The sequence below is a fragment of the Ascidiella aspersa genome, chromosome 3, assembly GCF_963924565.1.
Source record: "Ascidiella aspersa chromosome 3, kaAscAspe10.2, whole genome shotgun sequence".
Taxonomy (NCBI): domain Eukaryota; kingdom Metazoa; phylum Chordata; class Ascidiacea; order Phlebobranchia; family Ascidiidae; genus Ascidiella; species Ascidiella aspersa.
Genome location: NC_139449.1, coordinates 2315061 through 2340567, shown reverse-complemented (window position 1 = coordinate 2340567; position 25507 = coordinate 2315061). Strand labels below are relative to the sequence as shown.

The following is a 25507-nucleotide window of genomic DNA, read 5'->3' as shown; positions in this document are numbered from 1 at the left end:
TGCGGCAGTGAACCAGTCGCGTTCATGACGTCACGATTACACCTTTTAATTAATAAATCAAGCGTAGCTTCAGTCAAACAATGTCTAATAAAAATGAATGGACGCTCGAACCAGGGTTGCCAGAAAGCCTAAAATTTCAACCAAAAACAATAAATTTTCCTAATTTCAACTGCTATGAATTAAATTTTTTCTAGTTAACGAAATAAAGTAACTTTTTTCGTGCAATCTCTTTGTAAAGTGAGTAAAAAAGGGCCCATTCATTTCGTTCCATGTGTGTAAAGTGTGGCTCTTTGCGGTTAACCAAGTAACAGATGCGGCTTTTGATATTCGATTGGTTGGCCACCTCTCCACTATAGGCTAAATTGCCGAGTCAGGGTCGCTCCATTTTGTAAATACTGGCAATAAACGCTGAGTCATCAGTTCTACTGTAGCGGATTTTCGGTTTGTTGTTATGATTTGTAAAAGTTTGCTTAAATTTGTGTGCCAATTTTCCTCACAAAACAGACAACTCAATCCTTTGCGCTGTAAAATATGTTCATCGTACACTTGCACAATTAGCTATCTATCAACTCCCATATACTTTTCTTGTAAGGCCATAGTAGTGGCGTAATATGGTGCACATTGCACCAAAATCAAGCACAATCTAACGAGCATCTTCAACTTAAATTGCGTTTTTCTACCGCGCAACTAGTCACCAATATGAAGGCACGCGGCGAAAAATACAGGTACAGCAGTGTTATTTAGACTTTTTTGTTTAGGAAAACAGGTATAGACACCAGACCAGTGGTCCCCAAACTTTTTTTTCACACTTAAAAAATAGTAACTATATCGCGGCACAGAACAACAATATCAAGAGTAATTTTACAATCGCCCTTATCACACGATAAACTATATATAAATGTGTTAAAATAATTAATTTTCTAATGAACAGTGCGTATTTAATTATAAAATGCTTGCGTGTATGCCTGTAATACGAATACTCTCTTTTCCGAAATTACAAAAAGTTTCACGGCACACTTGACAATCTTTTGAGGCACACTAGTGTCACAGTTTGGGAATCACTGCACTAGACAGTGTTGAAAATGAGTAACTATAGAGTTATTCGAAACGTTCAAAATGCGACCTACTTCTGTATGGGGACTGATATACCGCGCACAGCTGGTCACCAGTATGAAGGCACGCGGCGAAAAATACAGGTGAATCAGTGGTTTCTAGACTTATTATACGCCCCTTTTATGTGTCTATAAAGAAAGTAGAAATGGGCAGAAGGCAAATATAATTAAAAAATATATTCCATTGAAAACATTAAAAACATTGTTTGGGGATTTAACGATCTTGTTCCCATATGGTAATTCAGAAAACCTTAAGACTGTGACAAAATTTATTTTGCACATTTATTGATAACTTGGTAGAAATCCAAGGTGTTTTGACGCCCCTTGTTGCATTTTTTAACTGCGAAAAAGTCATTTTTGCCGAACACGCCAAACATTGATTTTCTTTCTAGTTTTTAGTAAACATCTAAGTAGAAAAGAAAAACATGAACAAGTTGGTCATCTTCGCCCTGCTCTTCGCCCTGCTCTTCGCCGTTCTTCTCTTGGTCGACACTGACGCTTGGGACGGCGCCGCCGCCGCCGACGACGCCGACGCACCAGGCGCCGAAAGAGCTGGATCAGGCATGTCAACAAATGGGCAGGGCACGTCAAGAAGTGGACCGGCCACGTGAAAAAGTGGACCAGCAAATTCGGGTGAGAGTAAAAAAAATTGTTACAGTGAGAACAAGGCGGTAACTTTGACGTGCTTCTTTTAAACTTTTAACTTCTTAACCGCTAAGAAATTTCAAGAAACGACAACCTTTTTATCTGCATGTAAAAATATCCACAGTGTGTAATATAAAAACAACGTTAGTTGCTAAAAAGATTTGGCCGAGGTCGTGAGTTCGAATCTCGCCGCAGGCTAGTTGTTTAAACCGACGGATGGTCGGTAAGCCATTTCGAATTATGCGTAGTTTAGGCAAAAATGCATTTTTTTTACCTTGGGACCAGTATTTTATTTTGGGTAAAGCATTTTTACTTTGGTTCCTCATATGTAACGACTTCACACAAACTGTTACGTGTATTTTCCGAGTGTGGAAATTTTGATCGAAACTAAACTTTGTTTTTATGTTGTTTTTTTTCAGAGACGAATCTTTGAAAGACATGACAGTTGAAGGTGAGAGAGTAAAAATTAAGCTAAAAAATGAAAACGTTGTAATCTAAAGGGTTTTCTTAATAGTGAAAAACTAAAGGTTTATAAAACAAGATATCTCCTCGCCCTTTTAAGCAAATGATGACAATGACTTTAAATTGAAGAAAATATTATTTACACTTTTCTGTCGTGGTCAAATACAGTCATTTTATAGGACGTAATGAAAAATATCTTTAATCAAAATCAAGTCAAGGATATAAGTCATTACAACACTGCAAATCATTTTGCCAACAAAACTGTCACGCTAATGTGTTACCATATGCAAGGGCTATACTATTTTATTTTTAGCAAAAGTCCAGTTACAAAAGTTTAAAATTTGCTTAGGACCGTTATAACTCCTATAAAATATTTTACAGTCATACAAAATGCAATACAGTATACGATTTACATATGTCCTTAGCTTCAACTGAGAATTGTGGAATGCCCGTTACTAGAAAGGGGTTTCAATGAACAGCAGCAATTGTTTGTCAAAAAACTCATCAAATCGCATTTCTAAGTAAATACTAAGACAGATAAGGTCCGGATTCAGCCCTAGAAAGGTCCACATTCGGACCACGGTCCGCCAGTTGAGTAGCCCTACCATAAACTGTAATCTAACCTTAATTTTTTGTGTTTACGCTTTCAGAAATCGCTGCTTTGCACGATAATGAAGAATTCCGCCAGAAGCTTCGCGATGCCGGGGCAGAAGTCGATGAATTCGACGAAAAATCAGAAGATGAACTCCTGGACATCACTGATGTTTAGGTGAGCTAAAACTAATTACATGAAGTTATCATAATTCCGACACTTATTTTGGGTGGGTGACAACTTGTTGTTTGAATTTATTTTCCAGATTTTCGGATAAACTTATTAATTGGGGGTTCGCCAGAAAAGTAATTCTCAAGTTTTTTTTTTAGGTCCCACTTTTGTTTTCAAAAAAATGCCGGCCCAAATTTGCTTAGTTTGCTGTTAATAATTAACTAGAATTTTTATAATTGGACAGAAAGCCATAATGTTGTCCAAAAATCCTTGAAAGTTATTGTGTTCTAACTTTTTCTCGTTTGAAATTAACAGATGACCAAACCGTCCTCAACATCAATCCGTAGATGACAACATTTCACCCAACGATAAAGTTGTTTTCACTTCAATATCATTAAAAAACAGAGATTATTTTTGGGTCGAGTTTTGAACTGATTGCAAGCCCAACATTGGCCATATATCGTATTGCAAGGTTTATCATTTAATTGGATAGGTAAAATATAAAAGTAAGATTCTTGTTTTCGAAATGATGCTTAGACCAGACTTGGACAACTAGATAATTCTAGTTTTCTAATTTGTGAGTTGCTTGTGTGCTCTAATTCTAATTCTAATCTAATTTGCATTTTTACCAAAAAGGCTACTTTGTCCAACGTCATTTTTAGACTCTCAGTTCAAACACAGAATTTCAATTAAAATGTTATGGTTGGAACGACTTGTATATAATTTTTACAGGCTAAAAAGCATAAAAAGGCATAAAAATTAGCACACACATTTTACCATTCGCGTTGAGAATAAATTGCGATTAAATTAAATTGGTTTTAAAAACTAAATGTGATTCTAGTTCAAATTCTAGTTGAAGGTCCGTATTTGATTTTATTAGGAATTCGGTAATTCTAATTCTACTCTAATTTGGAAAAACTAAAATGCTCTAATTCTGATTCTAATCTAATTTTAAAAGCTAAAATAAATCTAGTTGTCCAAGTCTGGTTTAGACTGTTCGGTAAAAACAGGTATAAAAGCACAATAATTTCTTAAAAATCACAATATATATATATATATATTATATATCGCCGTATTTAAACAATCAGTCTTTGATAAGAAGCAAAATTTATATGCAGCTGTTTTTCAGCACTGCATTTTACAAAACCAAAATGAAAAAAGGCCTGACGTCACAAATGAATCGATATAAAATGGTGCGGATTAAACCGCGAAAATAACAAATACCTTTTTAAAAGCATTAATTTCCTGCCCGTTTTTACATCTTTTTTAAAGACTGCCTTTATAGAAAACATAAGAAAGTAATTTGGTGAGAACGTCAAATTATTTAATTACCACATTTATAGAAACATAGGCTTTACGTATTAGGTCCACATGCCACAATGCAGGAATTGCTTTTCATTAAAATTTAGGTGAATTGGCTCTTGGGTGGCCTCCAGTGGCGTTTTGGGGTTTATTAATAAAAGGTCATTGACTGTTGTTAACACATTTTCAAATTAAAACATTTTTGAAAACTTCCTAAATATAGACGCCAAATATTACTAACTTAGGCACATTCGAAACTAGTACACACACGACGTGCAAAACTTTAACTATAATTATTCTCAGGCACTGTTAAAAGTAAGCCGGAACGATTGCTAACGACGCTCCGGTAAAACGATTTTTCTATGTAAAAATCCCTACTTCTACATTTTTTTGTAGTGATCTTAATGCTTCGTTTGGTGTTCATTCTGTTTTTATATTGTCCTATATGCTTTATATTGAAATTATACATTTGTAGTTAAGTGACTGAAGAAATGGTTTATGATTGGACAATTTGCAGATTTTGCTATTACTTTTTAATAATTTCGTGGTTTTTGGGCTACAGTTGCTACTTTTTACGACCGATTTGAGGTGTTTATCCAGAACAATATAGCCTATAGTCAGGTTTGCGATATTGTCCTTATTTCTAAGATTTGTCCATATTTTGACGAACTAGGTCTTAGCAAACCTAAATGTCCTTATTTCTAAGAAATGTCCTTATTTTCGACTTGCGTCCTTATTTTGTCTTATTTTCAGCAACTACAGAACTTCGATCGTTTTCCTGTGGTAACCGATATTGAACAATATTCTAAAATTATGCTTTTGCTCCAGAGATTTTTTTATTGGCGTACAAGTCTCAGGATTTTACTTAATCTAAGGTGAGATAGCTAGGGCAGTGGTACAGCAGCCTTGCCTTGCTGTACCAGCATACGGCAGCTGAGGAAATTTTAGCAGTAAACAGCAGTACAAGGTTACTACTGTTTGGGCTACAGGAAATAGGGTGCAGTAGACACTTCGATTAAATTAGTAAAGCTATAAATCAGGGGTTGCCAACACTTCAATCGCGCCGTTTGATCGACACATTTCACCTGGTCGATCACGTTATGTGTCGGATTTTTAAAATAGCTTTCTTCAAGCAACATTAACAGGAGTAGACCAACAACCAAACCATAAACCTTAATAAATTGCTGGAGCAAACTGTTTCTGGCAAAAAGCATGGAATGTGATATGACACTCCCCGTATAAATATAATCCATTTCAAAAAACGTTTTTTTAAATGCTACTATAATATTCGGTTGTCCTTATTTTTGGGTCTATGTCGATGGCAACCTTGCCTATAGTTCTAGTTCTGCAAATGCGGTATAACTTTTTTACTGAACTGAGAAACTCTCCAGTTACTCATGCGTGTCGCGGCCCACAATTTAAAGCGCGCAGTTTAATGGGTTGTCAGCTGTGCCTGTGTAGCAATGTTTAAGCGCTGATTATATCGTCCAATCAAACAAAACACCTAGTCATTGCTACACCAAACCTTTCATCGCAGCGACCCAAATACTAAGCGTTAGCATACCAGCAAAGTTTTGTTGACCCAATCTCTTTATTAAACATTCATAAGACATTGGCAAATATAAGTTAAAATGTAATTGATATTTGTCATTTTTTCGTGTTGCGGAAAAAATCTTTGAAATTGTGTCCAGAAACATTCTTGATAAATTCAAACCTGTAAAACACCCAAAAGTGACCCATGGGTTGTGAACCAACATTTGGTCGTCGACAACCTTACATAAATAGGGATACACTCACCTTAGTTTGGTATTCCAGCTTAATGGCAGTCACTGTTTCATCTTATACAGACATCTATAATTCAATATTGTTGGTAGGATGTGCTTCCATCTTCTATATGAGGTCTACTGTATCCGGCTGAATAGTGGGCAAAGCCCATTTTAACATGTTGACACTAGTATGCTGTACTGCCACCTCGGACAAATCATGGTGTGGCCGGCTATTGGAAATCAGAGAGCATTGTGGGTGTTCTTACTGTTGTAATGATTTTTTGTCAATGACTTAATTCAGTTAACTTTGATTAAATCGGAGATTTAATATATCTGACTTTGGTTATTTTTTTTTGGTAATATGGTGTGATTTAAACTAAAGTGTTTTTTATATACAAATTTCAAATAAAATTGAAATATTTACGTGAACATTTTCATTGGCTTTCTGTTTAGTGTATGCAAATTGAAGTATTGCTAATAATGAAAGACTTAACCTACTTTAATACTTTAGCATAACTTTCATTCAATGGGCGTTATCTGACTTGGGTAAAAAATGACTTTAACATGAACTGGTTTTACATTTGTGAAAACTGCCTTGTTTTGGAAACTGTTTGCCTGGGGCTTGTAGCTTACGCTTGAGAAGCGTTGTAGGCTTGAATCGTTACAAAATGACTTATTTACAAGGCTGCATAGTTATTAACGATGTTGTAAACAAGTCATTTACAAACAATGGTTATTCGAATTACTCTCTACGGAACACTGGTCTATAAATATTCCGTTTAAAAATGACTCGTCATTGGCAAAAAATACCCTTTTTTCTTGTGGATTCGACTTTAAAATAGCGGAATACACTGCAATTAAATTTAAACCTTGTGTATTCGTTACTTGAAATTGAATATGGTTCAAGCAACAATTAAGTCAAAAATGAATAACATTTCTGTAAAACTCATGTAAGGCTGAATTAACATTCTAAGAATGAAAAGTAACCGTTTAGATTTAGCTTAATCTTCGGTCTTCGCTTTGTTGTTACTAAAAAAAATGATGGAAAATACTTAAAGTTTTGACAACTTACTTATAGCTTATTTTGACCCTTGTGATTTTCTATAGAATTTTATTTTGACAAACTTAGTGAGATAGTTTTTCTGTTGGGAAAACCCCTATTTTAGCGCCTGTCGCTACGCTCGACTAATCACTACTATGACGTAGACAACACCAGGCAGAAAAATTGCAAAGACAACATTAAGCGATTTCCTTTAAACCAGGGGTCGGAAACTATATTAGCTAAGGGAGCCATTTAAGCCAAATATTCTTGGTTGTATTTCCATGAGAGCCATATAATACTTTTTAAATCTAGTTATAGGTTGGCAAAAAAGTAAATTGAGCAGGGCCGTTTGTTTTGTTCCCAATTAAACGACAGAACATGCTATGCACCAAAAATTGGCGCTCTTTCACTTGTGTACGTGAAAAGTTATGCAAAAAACAAAACAAAATAATACCGCATACCACAACGCATATTGTTTGGGTTAGCGTTTGGGTGAGGGTGGGTCAAGTAACTATTAATAATAACTTGACCCACCCTCAACCAAACGCTAACCCGCACCCTAACTCAAACAATATGCGTTGTGGTATGCGGCATATGAAGAAAGTTTTTTATTTATTAATTTTCACGTACATAAGTGAAAGAGCGCCTAAAAATCAATTAGCTAAGTTTGGAATACTTTGATCACGCAGTTTCGTTGAAAGAATAGGGAATTTTGAATATTAAGAGATTCCTCCAAACAGTCTCAAAAAACATACAGGATTCGCGCAAAGCGCCTACCATTTTCTATTATGTGTGTTAAAAAAGCAAAAATAAAGTTAGGAAAGCGGTCGTGGCCGCTTGCAGTTTTATTCCAGATCATGCTGAGAAATGATAGCTTAGATTTATCTGCTTTCATCAAAAGAGCCATATGGCGTAACAAAAAGAGCCATATATGGCTCGCGAGCCATAGGTCCCCGACCCATGCTTTAAACCAGTGGTTCTCAACCGCGGCTTAGAGTGTCGCATGCGGCTCCTAACCGTATTTTTAGCGGCTCCCGCATTAGGGTTAAAAAAATGATTTTTTTTAGAAGCATATTAGCACACGTTCGCTTTTAAGATCAATTGTCTGATTACGTAACTTTGTGACGTGAAACCTGACCCCTGCACATTACATACCGCGATGGCAAAACAACTTTCGAAAATGCTTGCCTTGTTTAGCATTAAGTAGCCTTAATAGGACGTTTCAGAGTAAATAGGAGGAGAAACATTTTGCCTTCTTTGCTTTGTTTTGTTTTGTTATTAATTAAAATTCACTTGCTCAAGATCATTTTGCGGCTCTTTTAAGCTTACAAAGCTTGAGAACCACTGCTTTCAATATTAATTGAAAGCAGTGGCTATTTGGCTAGCGGACACATACACTATTAGCGGTTATATAATGACTTGTGTTACGCTTAGGTTCAGCATTTAGGGTTTGGTTTGTGGTCATATTAAAATTCATTTTTCGAGATCGTTATTTCCATGATTTATTCCCTAACCCCTTTAAATAGCTTTGTTATGAACTGCCTATTGGCGTTTTACCCATTATTTAGCTATCAACCAGGCCATATTGACTATTTACCCGGTAATTGTAATTGAACTGAATCAATGTAATTGATCCAACTCTGATCCACACCGCCCAAGGGGCACAAGTACCCCAGTTTAAGAACCCCTTCCTTATAGTGTACGCCCTCGGGCAGTACATGTATACAAGCCGGCGTCAGTCGTCGGCCAAATTGCATAGTCCCATTAAAAAAATTGGCTACAAAATTGGCTATAGGTAACTATTGTGCCGATAAAACAGCCAACGGTTGCCAAGCAACTAACTTTACAAATTTCTGAAATGTTCCATGGTGCAAAACCCAAAAGTTTTCCGTCCAACATCACATGACGGCACAAATACAAAAGAACGGTCTATGTATACAATCAGTCACTTATCCATCAGACTACATTTTACGGCTAATTCAAACGCCAATTCTCCCTTTTGGGCCATTTGTTTTACAAATTTGCCGGTTTGAATAGTTAGGCCTTAATATCACAAGGTCGCCTTTTAAGTCGAAGTGGAAAAATACGCGAAATCTTTGTGGAAAAAGAAACTGTCTGTTTCAAACAGAGGTCGTAAAAATGTAGGCCGGGCTAGTCAGGTGATACGCAAACGTCATCACGTGCTATGACGTCACGCAGTACGCTAGTAAACAACGATTAAAACTGCTTCCTGCCTTATTTATAGCGAACCGGTCTGTGAAATTTTGGGTTACGTTACTTACTACAGTAACTGGCGTTTTTTGGCTTTTATTTTAATCAAGATTTTCTGATTTTTCTGCATTTTAGCGCATTTTTTTACGCTTGTTTTTAAATGCCTTGTAAACATTTTAGACAAATTAAGCTTTTTCGCGTGTCACGTTTTATTGAGTCAGACTTCTTAGGACAAACCTAATTAATTAGGTCATTACAGTTTTCAATTGCTGAAACACCCTAAAAAGAGATATACTCACTTATGTGTTAATCAACTATGTTTTAGTAGCCTAAAAAGAGCGTTTTAGATGATTTTGTTTTCCTATTATTAGCCTAAATGTTTATATAACTTTTAATCATTTCACGAATTCTGCAATTCGATGCCGTTAGTCATACTTAACCCCAAAGAGATTATAATCTCTTTGCTTAAGCCCACCAGTTTTAAAAGCAATTTCTGTGCAAACCTCATTTATCAAAATGCAAGCCTAAATTTCAAATAAAAGGGTTCAATTGTTGTAGGATTAAGAAAAATAGTAACTTAAAATGCAAAATGTCATACCGGTACCCCTTATGGAAAATGTTTTTTTGTTGTTGTATAATGAAGTATTATTCAATTTGGGACACAGCTACAGTTTTGTACATTTTTTTCTCGATTTTAAAGAATCCTCCATAAGTATTATTGAGAAAGGTAAAGGTGATTGGAGAATACACCGAAAGACAAAATGAATTTGATAATATTTCGATATTAATACCTGAAACACAAAACCTTAGTCTGTGTTTTGGTATTTTTATAAACAACAACTAAATGTTTACTTGTTTCCCAAAATAGTATCCTTGGAAACAGTCTAGAACCCTACCACATTTTAGTCTGGGGATAATATTGCTAACAATATTTAAGTTTTAAGGGTGTGAGTTTAAGTTTGTGCTCGGGTGGGTCAAGTATTATTATTATATTTATTCTGTCATATTTATTTCTTCCTTGCAATTTTAATTTTAAAACGTTACTCTAAAAAAAGTTTTGGGGTTCTACACCAGCCCCTAGTCTAGCCATATTGGTTTTGAAGAGTTAATAACTTATTAATTTATTTTCACTGAGCTTCTGTTTTGTGTTGAAAGGCTGCAACCTAGATTGTGTTGAATTACTGCTTCAAACTGCTGCCCTGTCAAAATGGGGTTATGGCAGCAGACAACCACCCTAATGTACAGAACCTATCTGCTAAAGAAACGGATAAAAGGCATCACCTTTCAGGTATTTTGTCTGCATGACAAACTAAAGATTGTGCCTATAAAATTCTAATTTTGTATTTTTTTTTGCTCTATTAGCCACACACTTTAGGTTATGCCATTAAATAAGATGTAAGTTTTTTATGTATTTGTTGTACATGTAAGACTTTAACATGTACATTTTATAAACTACCACTTAAAAGAGGGGTAAGATGGAAAATAATGGGGCATCTAAGTGATTGTGCTTAATAAAAAATGCAGCATCCAAATACATCAGGTTAGTTGCTACGGTTATTTCAAACAAAAGAAAGCTTCTGTTCTCTTTTGTTATATATATATTTGTTCCTTAATCTGGTGTGGGACTCGCTGTAAATGGTGTCACGACAAAAAGTATTATTTTGTCTTATAAGACTGTCTTTTTGTCTTATAAGGCCCCCCCCCCACACACCTTGCCTAAAAGGCCAATTTTAGTGCAAACCGTTGACAATACCTGCTTTGCCATGCAACAACTATGTGCACACAAAACAGAATGTAGATTAAATTATTGGAAAATTACTTTTAAAGAATAAATTCACAGTTGGTGCACAAAATCTATAAATATATATAAATACATACACACACTAAAATAGAAAAGAAGTTTAAACTATTTGAAAAACAATTTGGTAGGACAAAACTTACAGACAGCAAGTGAACATTTTGTCAGTGCTTATTATTGGACACTGGCTGACTGGCGAATTAAATATCAAATCTGAATATTCAGGACAACTTGCTGTTACTCTACTTTTGTTGCAAATTATTTTGCAGGAGGTCATCATGCCGATATATTTCGTTGTCCTACTTGTGATCCTAAAGGTCGCAGCGTATAAGCCGACTTTTTATCCCATGACCCCAAACAACTACAGCACCCCGCTTCTTCGAAACCCAATCTCCAATGCCTCAACTTTTTATGTGGCGCCAAATTTTCCTGACGCAGAAAGGTATGTAAACTGTAAACCTTATATGGGTATAATGTTGTTTTTCACGGAAGTGTAAAAAATGGATTTAAAAGCGATTTATGTGTACGCATCAAGCAATTTAAATTATACCAAATACAAAACTTAACAACCCAAAAATTAGCTCATTTTAAACAGTGTTTCTCAACCTGTGGCCCACAACCTAAAAGTATTTTAGTAAACAGAAAAGCTATGTAAATGATACATAACAGTAAGTAAAATGTTGTATTGTTTTTCATGGAGTTAATTAAATCACTCTAAAAGCGATTTCGTTGGTTCGCTACAATTATTTTATTGGTTAAGTTTCTTGAGACTGGTTCTCATAAATATTTCTTCAAAATTTGATAAAACTCGGTGAACTACGAAGACATGGCTCATATAAATTAAATTTGCAGATATAAGAATGGTGTCTTAAATCTTAAGTTTTGTTTGTAAAACTTAAATGAAGAGATAGTGGTTGCAAACTTTTCAGTTCTTTGTACGCTGAGTAATTGAGTCGCAACAAAAAGGGTTGAGGAACTTTGCTTTAGATGCAAACGATTTTATTTCAAATTAAGATAAATTAAACAGAGTGAAATTTTAAAGTTTTTCATCTGTAGAAACAGATTTTTAGTTTGTACATTTTTACTTTTTTCCCCATATCATTTCCTATCTATTGGAAATTTTATTTTAAGTAGTGTTAAAAAGCTTCTTTGCAGACAAAAGTTGATTCAAGGTAAATTCCACCCACATATTTTTACTTATTTATAACTGATCCTTGACTTGCAAATCCTACTCGTTATCTGTTTCATAAATAATCAAGCATTTAATTTTTATTGCCGTATACTGTTTTCTTGTTAGGTTAATGAGTTACATCAAAGGAAATGTTCTAACAGGATCAAACTACACTATGTTCTCCAACCAGGTCGGTAAATCACATATAAAAATTACCAGTGTTGTAAACAAGTCATTTTGAAGTGACTCAAGTCCCAGACAAGTCATTGAAAAATAACTTAAGTGCAAGTTGAGTCTTTTTAAAATAACAAGACAAGTCCCACTCCAAGGTCGTCAGTTTCCCAGGTCAAGTCATAATTAGAGCAAGTCAAGCTTAAAGCCATTGATTTACATGTAAATAAAATGTTGAACTATTATATGTAAACTTGTACGATTATGAGCATTGACTCAACTAAAAAAAAATAGCAACATGTAAAAAGAAAGCTGTTTTATGTAGAAAAATTGAAATAAATAACCAAATTTGGTAAAAAATGCCAATTTTATAAAATATATTTTTAAGGAAATACGTTGTAGGCCGGTAAAATTAACCCCTTGGTCGACGTTTGGTGCAAAAGGCCCTTAATATTTAAAGCTCCCCGCTTTCCTTAAAACTTTCACCTCGCATAAAAGTATCTCAAGTTTCTCTTTATTTACTGTTGTTTTAGGCTGATATGGACACAGCTTTTCTACTTGTAGCTAATTCTTCCTCTCCACCCATCGGCGTTTACTTCCCGGAAAGTGGCGTTGCCACAAAATATGCGCTGCGATTTCCCTTTCAAAGTGTCCCTGGCGAGGAATTGTACGACTACTCTCCTGGTAATTTGTGCAATTCTTTTGAAGCATTACCAGATTTGATTGTTTAGCAATAAATGCTATTAGCTTTTTTTGTAACTTATTTTTTACAGGTAGAAAATATAAGTTTTTTTGGGGTATAAAGATAAATGCCTGGTTTACCAGAGTAGTTCTTATTTGTTTGTCTCTTTCGTTTGTTTTGACACAGAAAAAAAAATTAGACTAGAGATTGACCAGTAAACATTTTTTGGCCAATATCGATACACAATTTTTTAAACTTTTGCCAACCTTAACCAATACTAATTATTTCCAATTTTGGGATGTGATGACGATTTAAATGTATTGAAAATCAAATCAATTTAACATTTAGTTTATCTACCAATTCATTCAACAAGTCCTAGTTTGCATATTAACTTTGCATCATGCTAACAGCTGCAAACCAACTTCTATTGTGACAAATTTCAAAGGTGTGAAAATAGAAAGTTTGTTTGTTTTTGAATTGAAGCTACATATGTTTTTGCAAAATCAACCAAAAATTACAGATACCGATATAATGGTAGGAGCAGAATATCAGCCGATATTTTTGAGTAACCTGTATATTGGTATTGGTATATCTCTATCACATCCTGTTAACATATTTTTTAAGCTAACCACCCATTTTATTAGGCACATTTAAAGAGAAGGTTTTCTTGTATTTTTCTTTGTGTGTTTTCTATATATTGTACTACAAGCATTCGGTGTCATTCACCCTAAAGAAGGCGATTTAAATAGGTTGCCGAAACGTTGGTTAACAATTACAATTACCAAAGGAGCTGTTTTTTATTATTAATAAAGAGTATATGTTATGCATATTTTTTTTTAAGGTTTCTGTAACAACGGATATACTGGTATATCTCTAATTTAGTTCACAGTGACATCCTTACCGCATCCTGTTTTTTAAAGCTAACCATTAACATGGCACGTATAAAGTGAATTTCTTATGCATTTTTCCCTTATTTTTAAGCTTCCTGTCGGAACGGATCAGATTTCTGCAGTGCTGATAATTATTTAAAGAGTGGTTTTGTGGCTTTACAAAACATTATTGACTCTGCTCTTATTCAGGTTGGTATACATTTAACCTAAGGTTTAGAATTTAGATAGTTTGATCTCTTGTATCTCCTATTTTTTATATGTAAGTCCATTTGATTAAATGAGTTGATTCAAACACCTGCATAGGCTTATTTTATTTTAATATAATGATTAATGACTAAAATATATTTTATTTTCAAATACAAACAAACTGCTTCATAAGTGTTGGCTACAGTTCTTTAAGAAAGTATTGAATTTTTAATAACTTTTTTAAGTTTTGTTAAACTAAAAAAAAACATTGTATATGACTAAAAAACATTGCATAGTTCTTCAAAAGCTGTGAAAAATTATAAATTATTTCTTGTTTCATAGGTTTTTTATAATTCATCGTACGAGAGTCCAACGATAGCTACACAGCGATATCCAAAAGCAGAGGCCTATCAGAACAGTGTTACTTTTCAATTGGTCAGTTCACTTTACCTCGTCATCGCCTTTGCACCTTTCATGATGTAAGTATCTCGCAAATTACGGTGTTTTTAAATTCAGTGTTTTTTGTCCAAAGATTGTACAAAAAACTTTTTTTTTTAAAAAAGATCTGTGATAACTTTATTAAAACAAAAATGTGTTTTTAAAATCTGTTTAAAAAAAATTTGCAAAAATATCGAAAAAATAAAATCCAATCTATAGGTAAACTACTTGAAACTAATAACCTATGCACAACAAGTACTTGTGTATCAATAACCAGTGTTTGGGTTATTCAATAACCTACTTTTTGTGTTATTCAGGATGTTGTTGATTTTGGTCGTATTTGAAAAAGAAAAGAAGATTAAAGAAGGAATGAAAATGATGGGTCTTTCAAGTCTAGCTCTTTGGTATGTTTAAACTATTTTAAGTAACTTTCAACGTTTTTTAGTATGTGCCCGATTTTGAAAGACTTATTGACCGAAGATTTAGCGTATTCAACAAAAAATATTTGTCGAACAAACAATTTTATAATTTATATTTATTTAGATAGCACTAGATAAAATCGCTCTTCAGTTTAAAATAAGTAATAAATCGACGTTTTGGCAACAGATAGCAGATGATCTCGTCAGGGTTAATAACCAAAACGAAGTGAAACATAAAGTTAAAAAAAAACGAGTGAAACACAACTTTTGTCAAGGAAATATATATTTCAAACGTTAGCCAGCCTATAGATTAAGGCAGGGGTTCTTAAACTGGGGTCCATGGACCCCTAGGGGGTCCGTGAGCTAGTTTTAGTGGATACATGAGGTCGTAATTAAGATGTTATTGTATTTCTAAAAGTAATAATTTATTCAAAAAAGACAGTTTAATTGAAAAAACGGTTTTGCGCTAACTGTATTTAGACTCCATTTCAATTTCACACTTTTTAAACTGAAATCAGCAGATTTATAACGTCTATTTGCATTGTGACGTTAATTCATGACGTCATTTTTTAAAATCTTTTACCTACCGTGGTCCACGTGAGGCAAAAAAAAGTTTTAGGGGTCCGCGGTAAAAAAAGTTTAAGAACCCCTGGATTAAGGGTTGTTAACTGGGGCCCATGTACCCCTTAGGGGTCGGCGGTAAAAAGTTTATGAACCCCTGCTATAGATGATAGAAACTGTGAAATGAAAGGACTATTCGAGTATCAAAGCAGGTGCCATTTTGTTGTTTTTATTCAAGTTTTTCTTTTATTTTTAGGTTGTCATGGTCCATTGTCTACATCATAATCATATTTGTGATGACGATGGTTATGAGTCTCCTGTCAAAATTCGGACAGCTCTTTCCAAACTGCGACTTTCTAATTCTCTTCTTGCTGTTTTTCTTCTATGGCCTCAGTCTTGTAAGTAAACACACATGTGCAAAAATGTTGAATATTTCATATTTTGTTTTAAAACCGATAGCCTATATTTTTAACAAAAAGCGCCGTTTTTTTAATACTAACTAGTTATTTGTTGCAAATTTAATGCGAAAAACAATTCTTTGGGCACTGGTTTAGAATCCTACCACATTGTTCAAATATTATTAAATCAACGCACATTATTATTTTGGTTAGGGTGCGAATTAGCGTTGGGGTTCGGGTGGTTTAACTATTATTATTATTATTATTATATTTATTGTCCCACTATCCCAATTTAGATTTTTATAATTAGGCTAATACCAAATTACGTTATAACTATGCTCCAACAACTAAATAGACGAAATTCAACATTTAATGGCAATTTGCTTTTTATTAGGTTAAACTTCCATTTAGCTGGAAGTTTTAGTAAACCCCAGTTTTTATCTATAGTTTTTTGAAAAAATTCAAGGCAGAAATCGCTGCCTTCGATCGTAAATCGTGGCGAAATCTAATTTGGTGTCGAAATTTGTTTTTTACATAAATCATTCGCAACTTGAATTAATAAGATAAGTCTGTGTTTTATCTTTCAATAAACAATTGATCGTATCTTCCATTCGTGAATTTAGGCTTCGAATGAGTCTGGTTTGAATTTTCCTACGCGGAAATTACGGCGCTGCTCGTATTTTTAGTGGGCGGTTCGTGTTTGAATAGTGGCTTCGCTAGTAAATCTCTTTTAGAACTGACTATTTGCCCCATACATGATTATTTATTGATTTGAGTTATTATCAGCGTTTGGATTGTGTGTCAGCCAAAAGTGTATAGTGCGCAATGTGCAAACACCACAATATCAACTTAATTATAACAGGAAGCGATGGGCTTCATGCTAAGCACGTTCTTCAGCAACCCAAAGTCTGCTGGAGCTGTCGGATTTCTTCTTTCAATCTTCATGTCCCTTCTAGCCCTGCTGCCGAGTCTAACAACTATCTCTGTGTCGGCTTACTGGGCGCTCAGTCTACTTTCGCCAGCTTGCTTTGCAATCGCAATTGGACAGGTGAAACTAAGTAGAAGTGAAATACCATTATCTAGATTTTTTCCCTTTCGTTGGGTCCTATTGAAAAACCCTTTTTGCGACTGAGAAACTAAAATGTCGTTGGACAAAGTAGGATTTTTGGTAAAATCCGAATTAGATTTTGACTAGAATTAGAGCACACAAGCAATTTAGAAATTAGATTAGAATTAGAATTAGCCGCATTTTGCTCTAATTCAAAGAATTAAAAACTAAGATTATCTAGTTACCCAAGTCTTCTCTAAATGTCACCATAACTTTTTTGCAACAGACTTGGACATACGGATTTTTATGAATAAAATTGGAGCATTTCATTTTTTTTTCAAATTAGAGTAAAATTAAAATTAAAGCATTTCATTTTTTTTAAATTAGCGTAGAATTAAAATTAGAGCATTTCAGTTGGGTCGCCGAGTGCAGTATAGTTGGCATGGTTCGATTTATTAAGATTCCTTCTCATAACAATTTAACCAATACGTATAAAAATTACAGAAGCCGTACGAAGATGGTTCGTGTTAAATATGTTCGAAATTCTATGTAAATATATTAAGTTTCGATCAAAATGTTCAGTAAAAGAAGAATTGTGTCATCTAAACAAAAAGTTCAGTCAAGATAATTTGGCCACTAACATTTGCTGCTTTTGTTATACGCTTAGTATTTTGGGAAGGTTAAAAACAATGTTATCTTAACCGCTCGCCGAGCATTGCATTGTATAGCCGATTTGCACAAGCTAATCCGTCAGGCATTAGGCTGAAAATTACTAACTGCTAAAAAAAGAATCAAAATCAAACGTACGTAGGCTTTTTTTAGTGTGTGGTTAAGCCACGAAATCAGTTATTTACCACGGTCGTATTTTGACCGTAAATGTCTTGGGCAGTGGTTCTCAACCTCATTTCTTTCGTGGCCCATTTAGGTTGCAAAAAAACTCTGTGGCCCACAAGAATTTTTTTTAAACACAGCAGAACATATTTCAAAACAAATTATTTCTTTAACCGTGCATTGGTGAGATACTTGCGGCTGAACAATAAATTTACATTCCTTTTAATTCCTCCCCAAACCATTATTCCCGTAAAATTAAATACAGTGACACAAATGAAACCAAATCTAGCTTTATAAAATTTGTCTGTGGCCCACCTTAAATGTTCTTATGGCCCACCAGTGAGCCATGACCCACTGGTTGAGAACCGATGATCTAGACCAGGGATGTCCAACCTGCGGCCCGCCTAAAATTTTTGTGCGGCCCGCTAGTCATTTTCACTCCATAGTAGTAATAACTCTTTAGAGCAATACTTAATCTTGAAACTTAATAGGTTTTGCGGCCCATTTAATTATTTCAAGTGTCAATGCGGCCCACTATAATAAAATGTTGTACATCCCTTATCTAGAGCAAGTAGACATTTTAAAGGTCAACCCTGTTTTGGCAAGAAAATTAAAGCTTCGCGTAGCACTGCGTATAAAAAAAAAAAAATTAAAATAATTTAAAATTTTTTTTATAAAAATCACCATATTTTTTGGGCTTTTACCATTCACAAAAAAACGAAGTACGTGTGATTTGTCATTGTCACCATAATGGTCTATGACAATTTTTTTAGTGGCCTTGACTGCATTTGTCTCTTTAAGGCAGTGGTTTTCAACCTGGGGGTCTCGACCCCCAGGTGGGTCGTTTGCCTTTTCTCTGGGGGTCGCGAAGACGACAATCAAAAATACAAACCACTATTGCTGGAATGCGAATTAATTAGCATAAAATATAACTTTAATGATATTAGTGATTGTTTAAACAGTTGAATAAAAGTTGAATATTCAAACACTGAGCAGCCAGAAGAAAAGTTGCGAGATAAACTTTTTGGAACAGTACACACTTTTAAAGACAGAATTCACAACCTAACAAGTGTTTACTGTACTGCAAAAACATATTAATGTTGTGACGAGATTAGTTCACAAATACTGATTATTATTACATCACAATAACGATTATCATGACGAGAAATATTTGGTTGTGTTGTCACAAATAAAACATAGTATCTTAATACTGTGTCACTTAAATAAATTTTTGTGCTATTGCGCATACACAAATGCATATGCCTGAAAGGAGGTCGTTAGTTGTATTGGGTTGTTAAAATGGGACGCGTCATGAAAAAGGTTGAAAACCACTGCTTTTAGGTGATAAAATTTTAATGAGCTGTTGCGACGCAACGTTTTAAACTATTGGAATACAGTTGTAAACATAAAACATCTGCAGCATGTTTGTTTATTTATTAGCAAATATATGTAACTGTTCAATAATGCATTTCGCAAGCGTTGAGTGCAATAATGCATTTCAGTATAATATGTAATAATTCTTCACATGTTCATCCCATTAAAAGTTATACAAATAATCCATTTTTGTATTTTAATTTTAAATATTTATGTGTTTTTGACGTTATGAAAAGTAAATAAGTCTGCTCTAATTTCACGCTGGTTTATGTCATATCTAGTGCTGTTAAATCCAGTGATAATGTCAAGTCAATTCAAAACTACTGTTAAAACAGATTTTACAGAAACTTCAAATTAGGTAAACATTTTAAACGTTTCTAGTAACTCTTTTATTCGTTTTATACGATTATTTAAAAAGCTACTTCTGTATGGGCTTTAATATTCATACCCAGTTCCTTTTTAATTTATTTATATTTTAATTTCTATTTTTCTTTTTATTTAATGAAGTGATATACTTTGGTCATCACAACACTGTTTTAAACCAATAACAACTACAAAAAATATATTTCAAATTTTTTATTTCATTTTTTTTTTCAATTTTCGTCATTTTTTTCTTTTTGTTTTTTAATTAAGTAGTAGTGAAAAAAAAGATATAGCCGTAGGTTATCACAACAAAATTCAAAGCAATAACAACTTGAAACTTTTTTTCAATTAACTTGTGGTTTATTTTTATTTTAATCTCAGCTGAAAAAAAATCTAAAACTATCTTCAATTTTTTTCATTTTTTTAATCACAGGTTGCTGTTCTTGATTTATCGACTGGTGTTACTTTTGCCAACTTGTGGAGCACCCAGTATCCCATCGGAGTAGCCCTTGTAATGTTGCCAGTTGATATCGTCATCTACTTTCTGCTTACACTCTACTTCGACAACGTGGTGCCTGGTAAGCGGTTGTTGAAAAAATGTTGGTTTTTATATTTCGGTTTATTAATTTGCTCTTATGGTGTGACTGTACCGATTCGGGGTTGAAAATAAAGATTATTAGTAAAAAAATATATAATCTCAATTTTTAAAAATTAAGTAAAAAGATTAACGTGTTCTAAAACACTCGAAAAACCTAAAGAACTGTAGTTTCAGAACCTCTTTATAGCATACTTTCATAAACATAATTTTCTAAAAAAACCTAGTATAGTGTGGCAGCCCTGTTATTGCAATTTACTTCGTAAAACCGAAGAAAAATCTCTGAATTTTAAGTTGCATTATAACTTTTGCAGTTTTACTAACTAAAGCCGAAAAAAATCCATAAAGTTTAATTGGATTCGCAAGTTCCATTATAATTCTAGGGTTTTTAAAAGTTTTCGAATGCCTTCTTTGAATTTACTTCGCAAACCAAAAAAAAATTTTTTTTTCCCGTTTAAAAAAGATAAAAAAGATTATAAAAAAGTCTGATTTCCAACAGGGGAATACGGCCAGCACAAGTCTCCAATCTTCTTCCTTAAGCCTTCATTCTGGTGCCCGACCAATAAGAAAACAACGCTACAGCGACAATATAGTACTGGACCTGACCTTTCCGATCACATCGAGCCAATCGAACAAGAACTGGTCGGCAAAGAAGCAGTACAGTAAGTGTAAAGCAGTGTCCGATAATATTGGATCGGAGCTAATACTCGATGGCAAGGGCAAGTGGAAGTATCGGTGATCGTCCTATACCAGCCTTTCTTAACCTGGTGTAAATTTACCCCAGGGGGTAATTTTTTTCGTATTAGGGGGTAAATGAGCTATCAATCAAAATATCCACATCAGCTAACAGGACAGAAAAATTGTGCAAGCCGTAGGTATTGGTGGCCTACTTTCCCAGTTCAGATTAACTGCTAATTCGAAGTTAGCTTATTAATTCTTTATCATCTAGTGTCGGTAACATTATTTTTCGCGATGATGGCTATTTTAGTTAACTGGCAACACCCTTATCTCTTAATAACTTTATTGTTACATCATAACTGATATAATTTATTGCTCGTTTTTAAAAAAATAGAACCATTTTACATATTGGGGGTAAATCTGATATTGATCTTTGTTAAAAGGGTAAAACATACAAAAGGTTAAGAACCCCTGTCCTATACTATCAGTGCCAATTTAAACTCACATTATTTGTGCATTTTATCCTTGTTTTACAATATTTTGTGTCTTATGTATAAAGTTGTTGGCAACAGTTATTGATTAATGCTGACAGACAAATCTTGTTAATATTTTATCTTTTTAATCCAACGTTTTTCACTTTCAAAATAAAAATTTCTCAGTAACCTAGTTCCCTAAAATTGTATGCTTATTCTGATCATGGTCCCTGTGAACCAAAAAAAATATTAAGTGAAGAACCTCTGAATAAAATAAATACGAAACTATTTTAGTGAAAAAATAAATATAAAACTCGCTTTTTTGTCTATTTTCCCTTTTTGGAAGCAGAATGTTAAACATTACCAAGGTTTACAGTAAATATTTTCAGAGGTCCGCGTTAAAAAGGTTTTAAGAACCCTGATTTAAGCAAACCAGATATTAACCCCCCCCCCCCCCCCCCCCCCCCTACACACAAAAAAAATATTTTTTTTTTACGCAGGATCCGAAACATAACCAAGGTGTACAGTTCTGATGGCATCCTGACCAAGCAAAGTGAGCCTACTGTGGCGGTGAAAAACTTCTCTATGGACATATACGAGGGTCAGATCACCGCATTACTCGGACATAACGGGGCCGGGAAAACAACGCTGTTCAACATACTGACAGGTTTGGAGTTTGTGTGTGATTGCTATACGCTACAGTCGGTCATTTTTGGCCTTGTACCGTTAAAAATAAAATCCTTTCACCGCTGGGAAAACAAACTCTTCAAAATACTTACAGAATTGGAGTTTAATAACTCGTGTGCTATTCCTGTAAGCCAAGGGTTCTTAAACTGGGGTCCATGGACCCCTTAGGGGTCCGTGGACTAGTTTAAGGGGGTCCATGAAGTTATAATTGAAATATTAGTGTATATTTAAGAAGTAATCAAATTATTAAAGAAAACTATTTAATCAAAAATAAAACTGTTTTTCACTAAATGTATTTAGACTCCATTTCACTTTCGCATTTTTGGATCAAAATCAGCTAATTTATGAAGTCTATTTGTATTGTGACGTCAATATATGACGTTATTTTTTATTTTTTGCCTACAGTGGTCCACGCGAGATGAAAGAAAATTTTAGGGTTCCGCGCTAAAAAAAAGTTTAAGAACCCCTGCTATAAGCGAAAAGTCATATTTGGGTAAAAATTGTTTTAAATGTCATTTCAGGGCTCAAAAAGAAGTTATGACATATCCAAAATCTAAGTAGTTTTTTTGTGACTTGTATTTTGTTAAAAGATGTTGAAGTAATTAGGAAAATCAGATGAATAACAATTTATAAGATCAGGTTAATAACGTAGAAATGGGGTATTTTTTTTGCCTAAAAGTTTAAAAAAAAAAGCCGCGTGCCGGGTTATATTGCTCAAGCGATGTAACAGTGGTAGTGCTACAGTGTAGATAAATGAGTAAATTACCCACAAAATCACTTTTTTTAGGTTTTACCGATGTAGCACCCCCCCCCCCCCCCCCCACAAAAAAAAGTGAATTAACAGTCGTTGTGGTTGTTATAACGAGATATGTGAAGTCTACACAGTTAAAATTTAACGGCTCGCAGAGACCTTTCTTAGTTTGTTTTTGACCCGCGACTAGAAAAAATGTTGCCAACCAGTGGTGTAGATGTAAACATTAAGAGTATGGTCCCCTAATTATCACCCTTTTACAGGTTTCACCGACGCATCCAGCGGTAGTGCTACAGTGTACGGGTATGACGTCAGCAATGCAGGTCACATGACCGAGATACGTCGGATGACCGGTGTATGTCCCCAACACAACATCCTCATCGACCAAATATCAGTGGAGGAACATCTCAACATCTTCGCAGGGATTAAGGGACTCAGTGGGAAAGAGGGAAAGGCAGAGGTAAAAAAATACTAAAAATAAAAAAAAAATTCCAATAAAACTAATATATACATATATACTAAATATACGATAAATAGGTTGTTTTTTCAGTTTCTTTTTTAAAGTAAGGATAATAAGTTTTTTTTAAAGATTTTTGTAAAGGTAAATATTTGTTTTGTTGTTGTGTAGAAAGGTTGTATTAAATTTAGCGGGGAAGCTTGATTTTACCTTTATATATGTGTTTTGCTCATTTTGAGATTTCTATCTGTTAACTAGTTAATAAAATGTTTTCAAAATCCAAATCCGGGCAAAAAATAATTTGTATTACAGAGGTTTAAAGAAATATTTTTTTTTTAATTTGAAGCAAGAAATGTGGTGTAAATTTTAGACCAGTTTTTTAATTTTTTACTTTTTAGTCGGGCAGGGTAACTTATATCAGCCTGTGCTGAAGTATCTTTAAAAAAATTACAGCTACAGAGCTTGAGCCAATGATGTTTTAACGTAGCTCCGTTGCCCTGGCTTAAAAAAACGATAGCGGTTTTAGTCCGATTTGCTTTTATTGTGTCCTGATCGATCATTGATTGATTTGTTTGCCGTGAGCTCACGTGAAACCGCAATCACGTGACCTTATTATTTACTCCTGCTATTTAAACTTGGTCGTAGTATAACTGGGACTGTTTGTTCGACGATTTTGTTTGTTTGAGATCAATTGTTAATACGCGCGATTCAATTCTTGTCAGTTCAGAAATACTTAACAGTATCAAAGGCCTATCAAAAGGAAAGGCCATACCTCCTGAACCAGTGTTTCTTAAACTATTAGTGTCGACCCATTATTGGGTGCTGTTTGATTTAGTTAAGTCGCCGACTGCTGTACTTTACATGGTTAGGTTTATTAAGATTGGTTCTGAGCTTTTTCTCCGACATTTTAATTTTTAATTTTTTTTTTTATTGGTTTAACGACAATCAGGTGGCAGTCTTACGACTAACGAAAACCTTTTTTCGTGACATCAATTACAAAGTAACAAAACGGTTTTAAGGAACAACACGCAATGACTCAATATTGGACACTAGAAAGAATTTACATCAAAATCTACGAGCATGAGACAAAGAATACATTACAGAATTATCGACAAACAGAGAACAAATTGCGCTCATTAAAACATACATTTTGACATTTTGTAAGACAAAAATCAAAAACGTGGCTGCAAATAAACTGACCGACCATTTATTCATTTGTTTACCGACATTGTTTTACTGTGGCTCTCCAGCCCTATTTTGACCTCAAAAATCGATAGCGGTTTTGGTCCAAAAGTACTTTTATTGTGTTCTGGCCGATCATTGATTCATTTGTTTGCCGTGAGTTCACGTGATACATCACGTGTGAACCGCAATCACGTGACCTTATTAATTACCCCTGCCGTTTAAACTTGGTCTTATTAGCTTGCACCGTTTGTTTGCGCTTTTATCTAATGTTTTGCTGATTTAATAATAATAGTTCAGCAAATATAGGTTTGGTCGTCAAAGTTTCGTTGCTATACTTGCCCTTAGTATTGGGATGGCCGTGAAAATAAGGTTGATAAACACTGATTTAAAGCTATTTTTCCCCCATTTTTGACAACGTGAATGCAAAAATTGGACATATCCAATTTTTTTTACCCTATTTACCCAAATCACCAAAGTTGATTTAAAGGTTCACTGAATAGAATCGGGGGCCCAAGCTTCGCTGTCATAATATTTAGGTCGTCACAAAAGTCTTTGGCGTTTTTTAGATTTGTTCTATGTCCAGTAGGGTTGTTCAAAAAAACACTCAAATTTCAGTGGGGACCCCCTGGAATTGTTAAGTTGCGTCTAAAAACGCCACAAACCAAATCTGAGCACGTTTGGTTCAATATTGACCGCGCTACGTCAGTTTGAAAATTCAGATTTAGGATAAAATTTTTGAAAAATATTCGTACGAAACAGCCTAAACAAATGTTGTTGAAATGTGACGTTTGTACCACGACTATTCACTTTTTTACTGCAAAACAGATTTATTTATAGCTATTCAATTAAAAAGCAATGTAAAAAAAATAAATAAAATAAAAAAAAATAAAATTCAAAAATTTTAGCCAAAATGTGAATTTTCAAATTGACCTAGCGCGGTCAATACTGAACCAAACGTGCTCAGATTTGGTTTGTGGGGTTTTTAGACGCAACTTAACAATTCCAGGGGGTCCCCACAGAAAGTTGACAAAAAAGTGTTTTTTTGTAC

The 25507-nt window shown here is 34.2% G+C and overlaps 1 protein-coding gene across 1 annotated transcript in view; it reads left to right on the top strand.

The window, feature by feature from the left end:
• Positions 1–9352: 9352 nt before the first annotated feature.
• LOC146158073 (cholesterol transporter ABCA5-like) overlaps positions 9353–25507 on the top strand; it is a 48248-nt gene continuing 32093 nt past the window's right edge. Inside the window, exons 1-13 of the mRNA XM_083385894.1 lie at positions 9353–10591; positions 11371–11543; positions 12399–12462; positions 12977–13127; positions 14107–14204; positions 14544–14680; positions 14957–15043; positions 15876–16017; positions 16880–17065; positions 20067–20211; positions 20728–20890; positions 21880–22046; positions 23081–23277. Of these exons, the coding sequence (XP_083242020.1) occupies positions 10511–10591; positions 11371–11543; positions 12399–12462; positions 12977–13127; positions 14107–14204; positions 14544–14680; positions 14957–15043; positions 15876–16017; positions 16880–17065; positions 20067–20211; positions 20728–20890; positions 21880–22046; positions 23081–23277 (1791 nt within the window). The 5' untranslated portion in view covers positions 9353–10510. The remainder of the gene's footprint in view (positions 10592–11370; positions 11544–12398; positions 12463–12976; positions 13128–14106; positions 14205–14543; positions 14681–14956; positions 15044–15875; positions 16018–16879; positions 17066–20066; positions 20212–20727; positions 20891–21879; positions 22047–23080; positions 23278–25507) is intronic.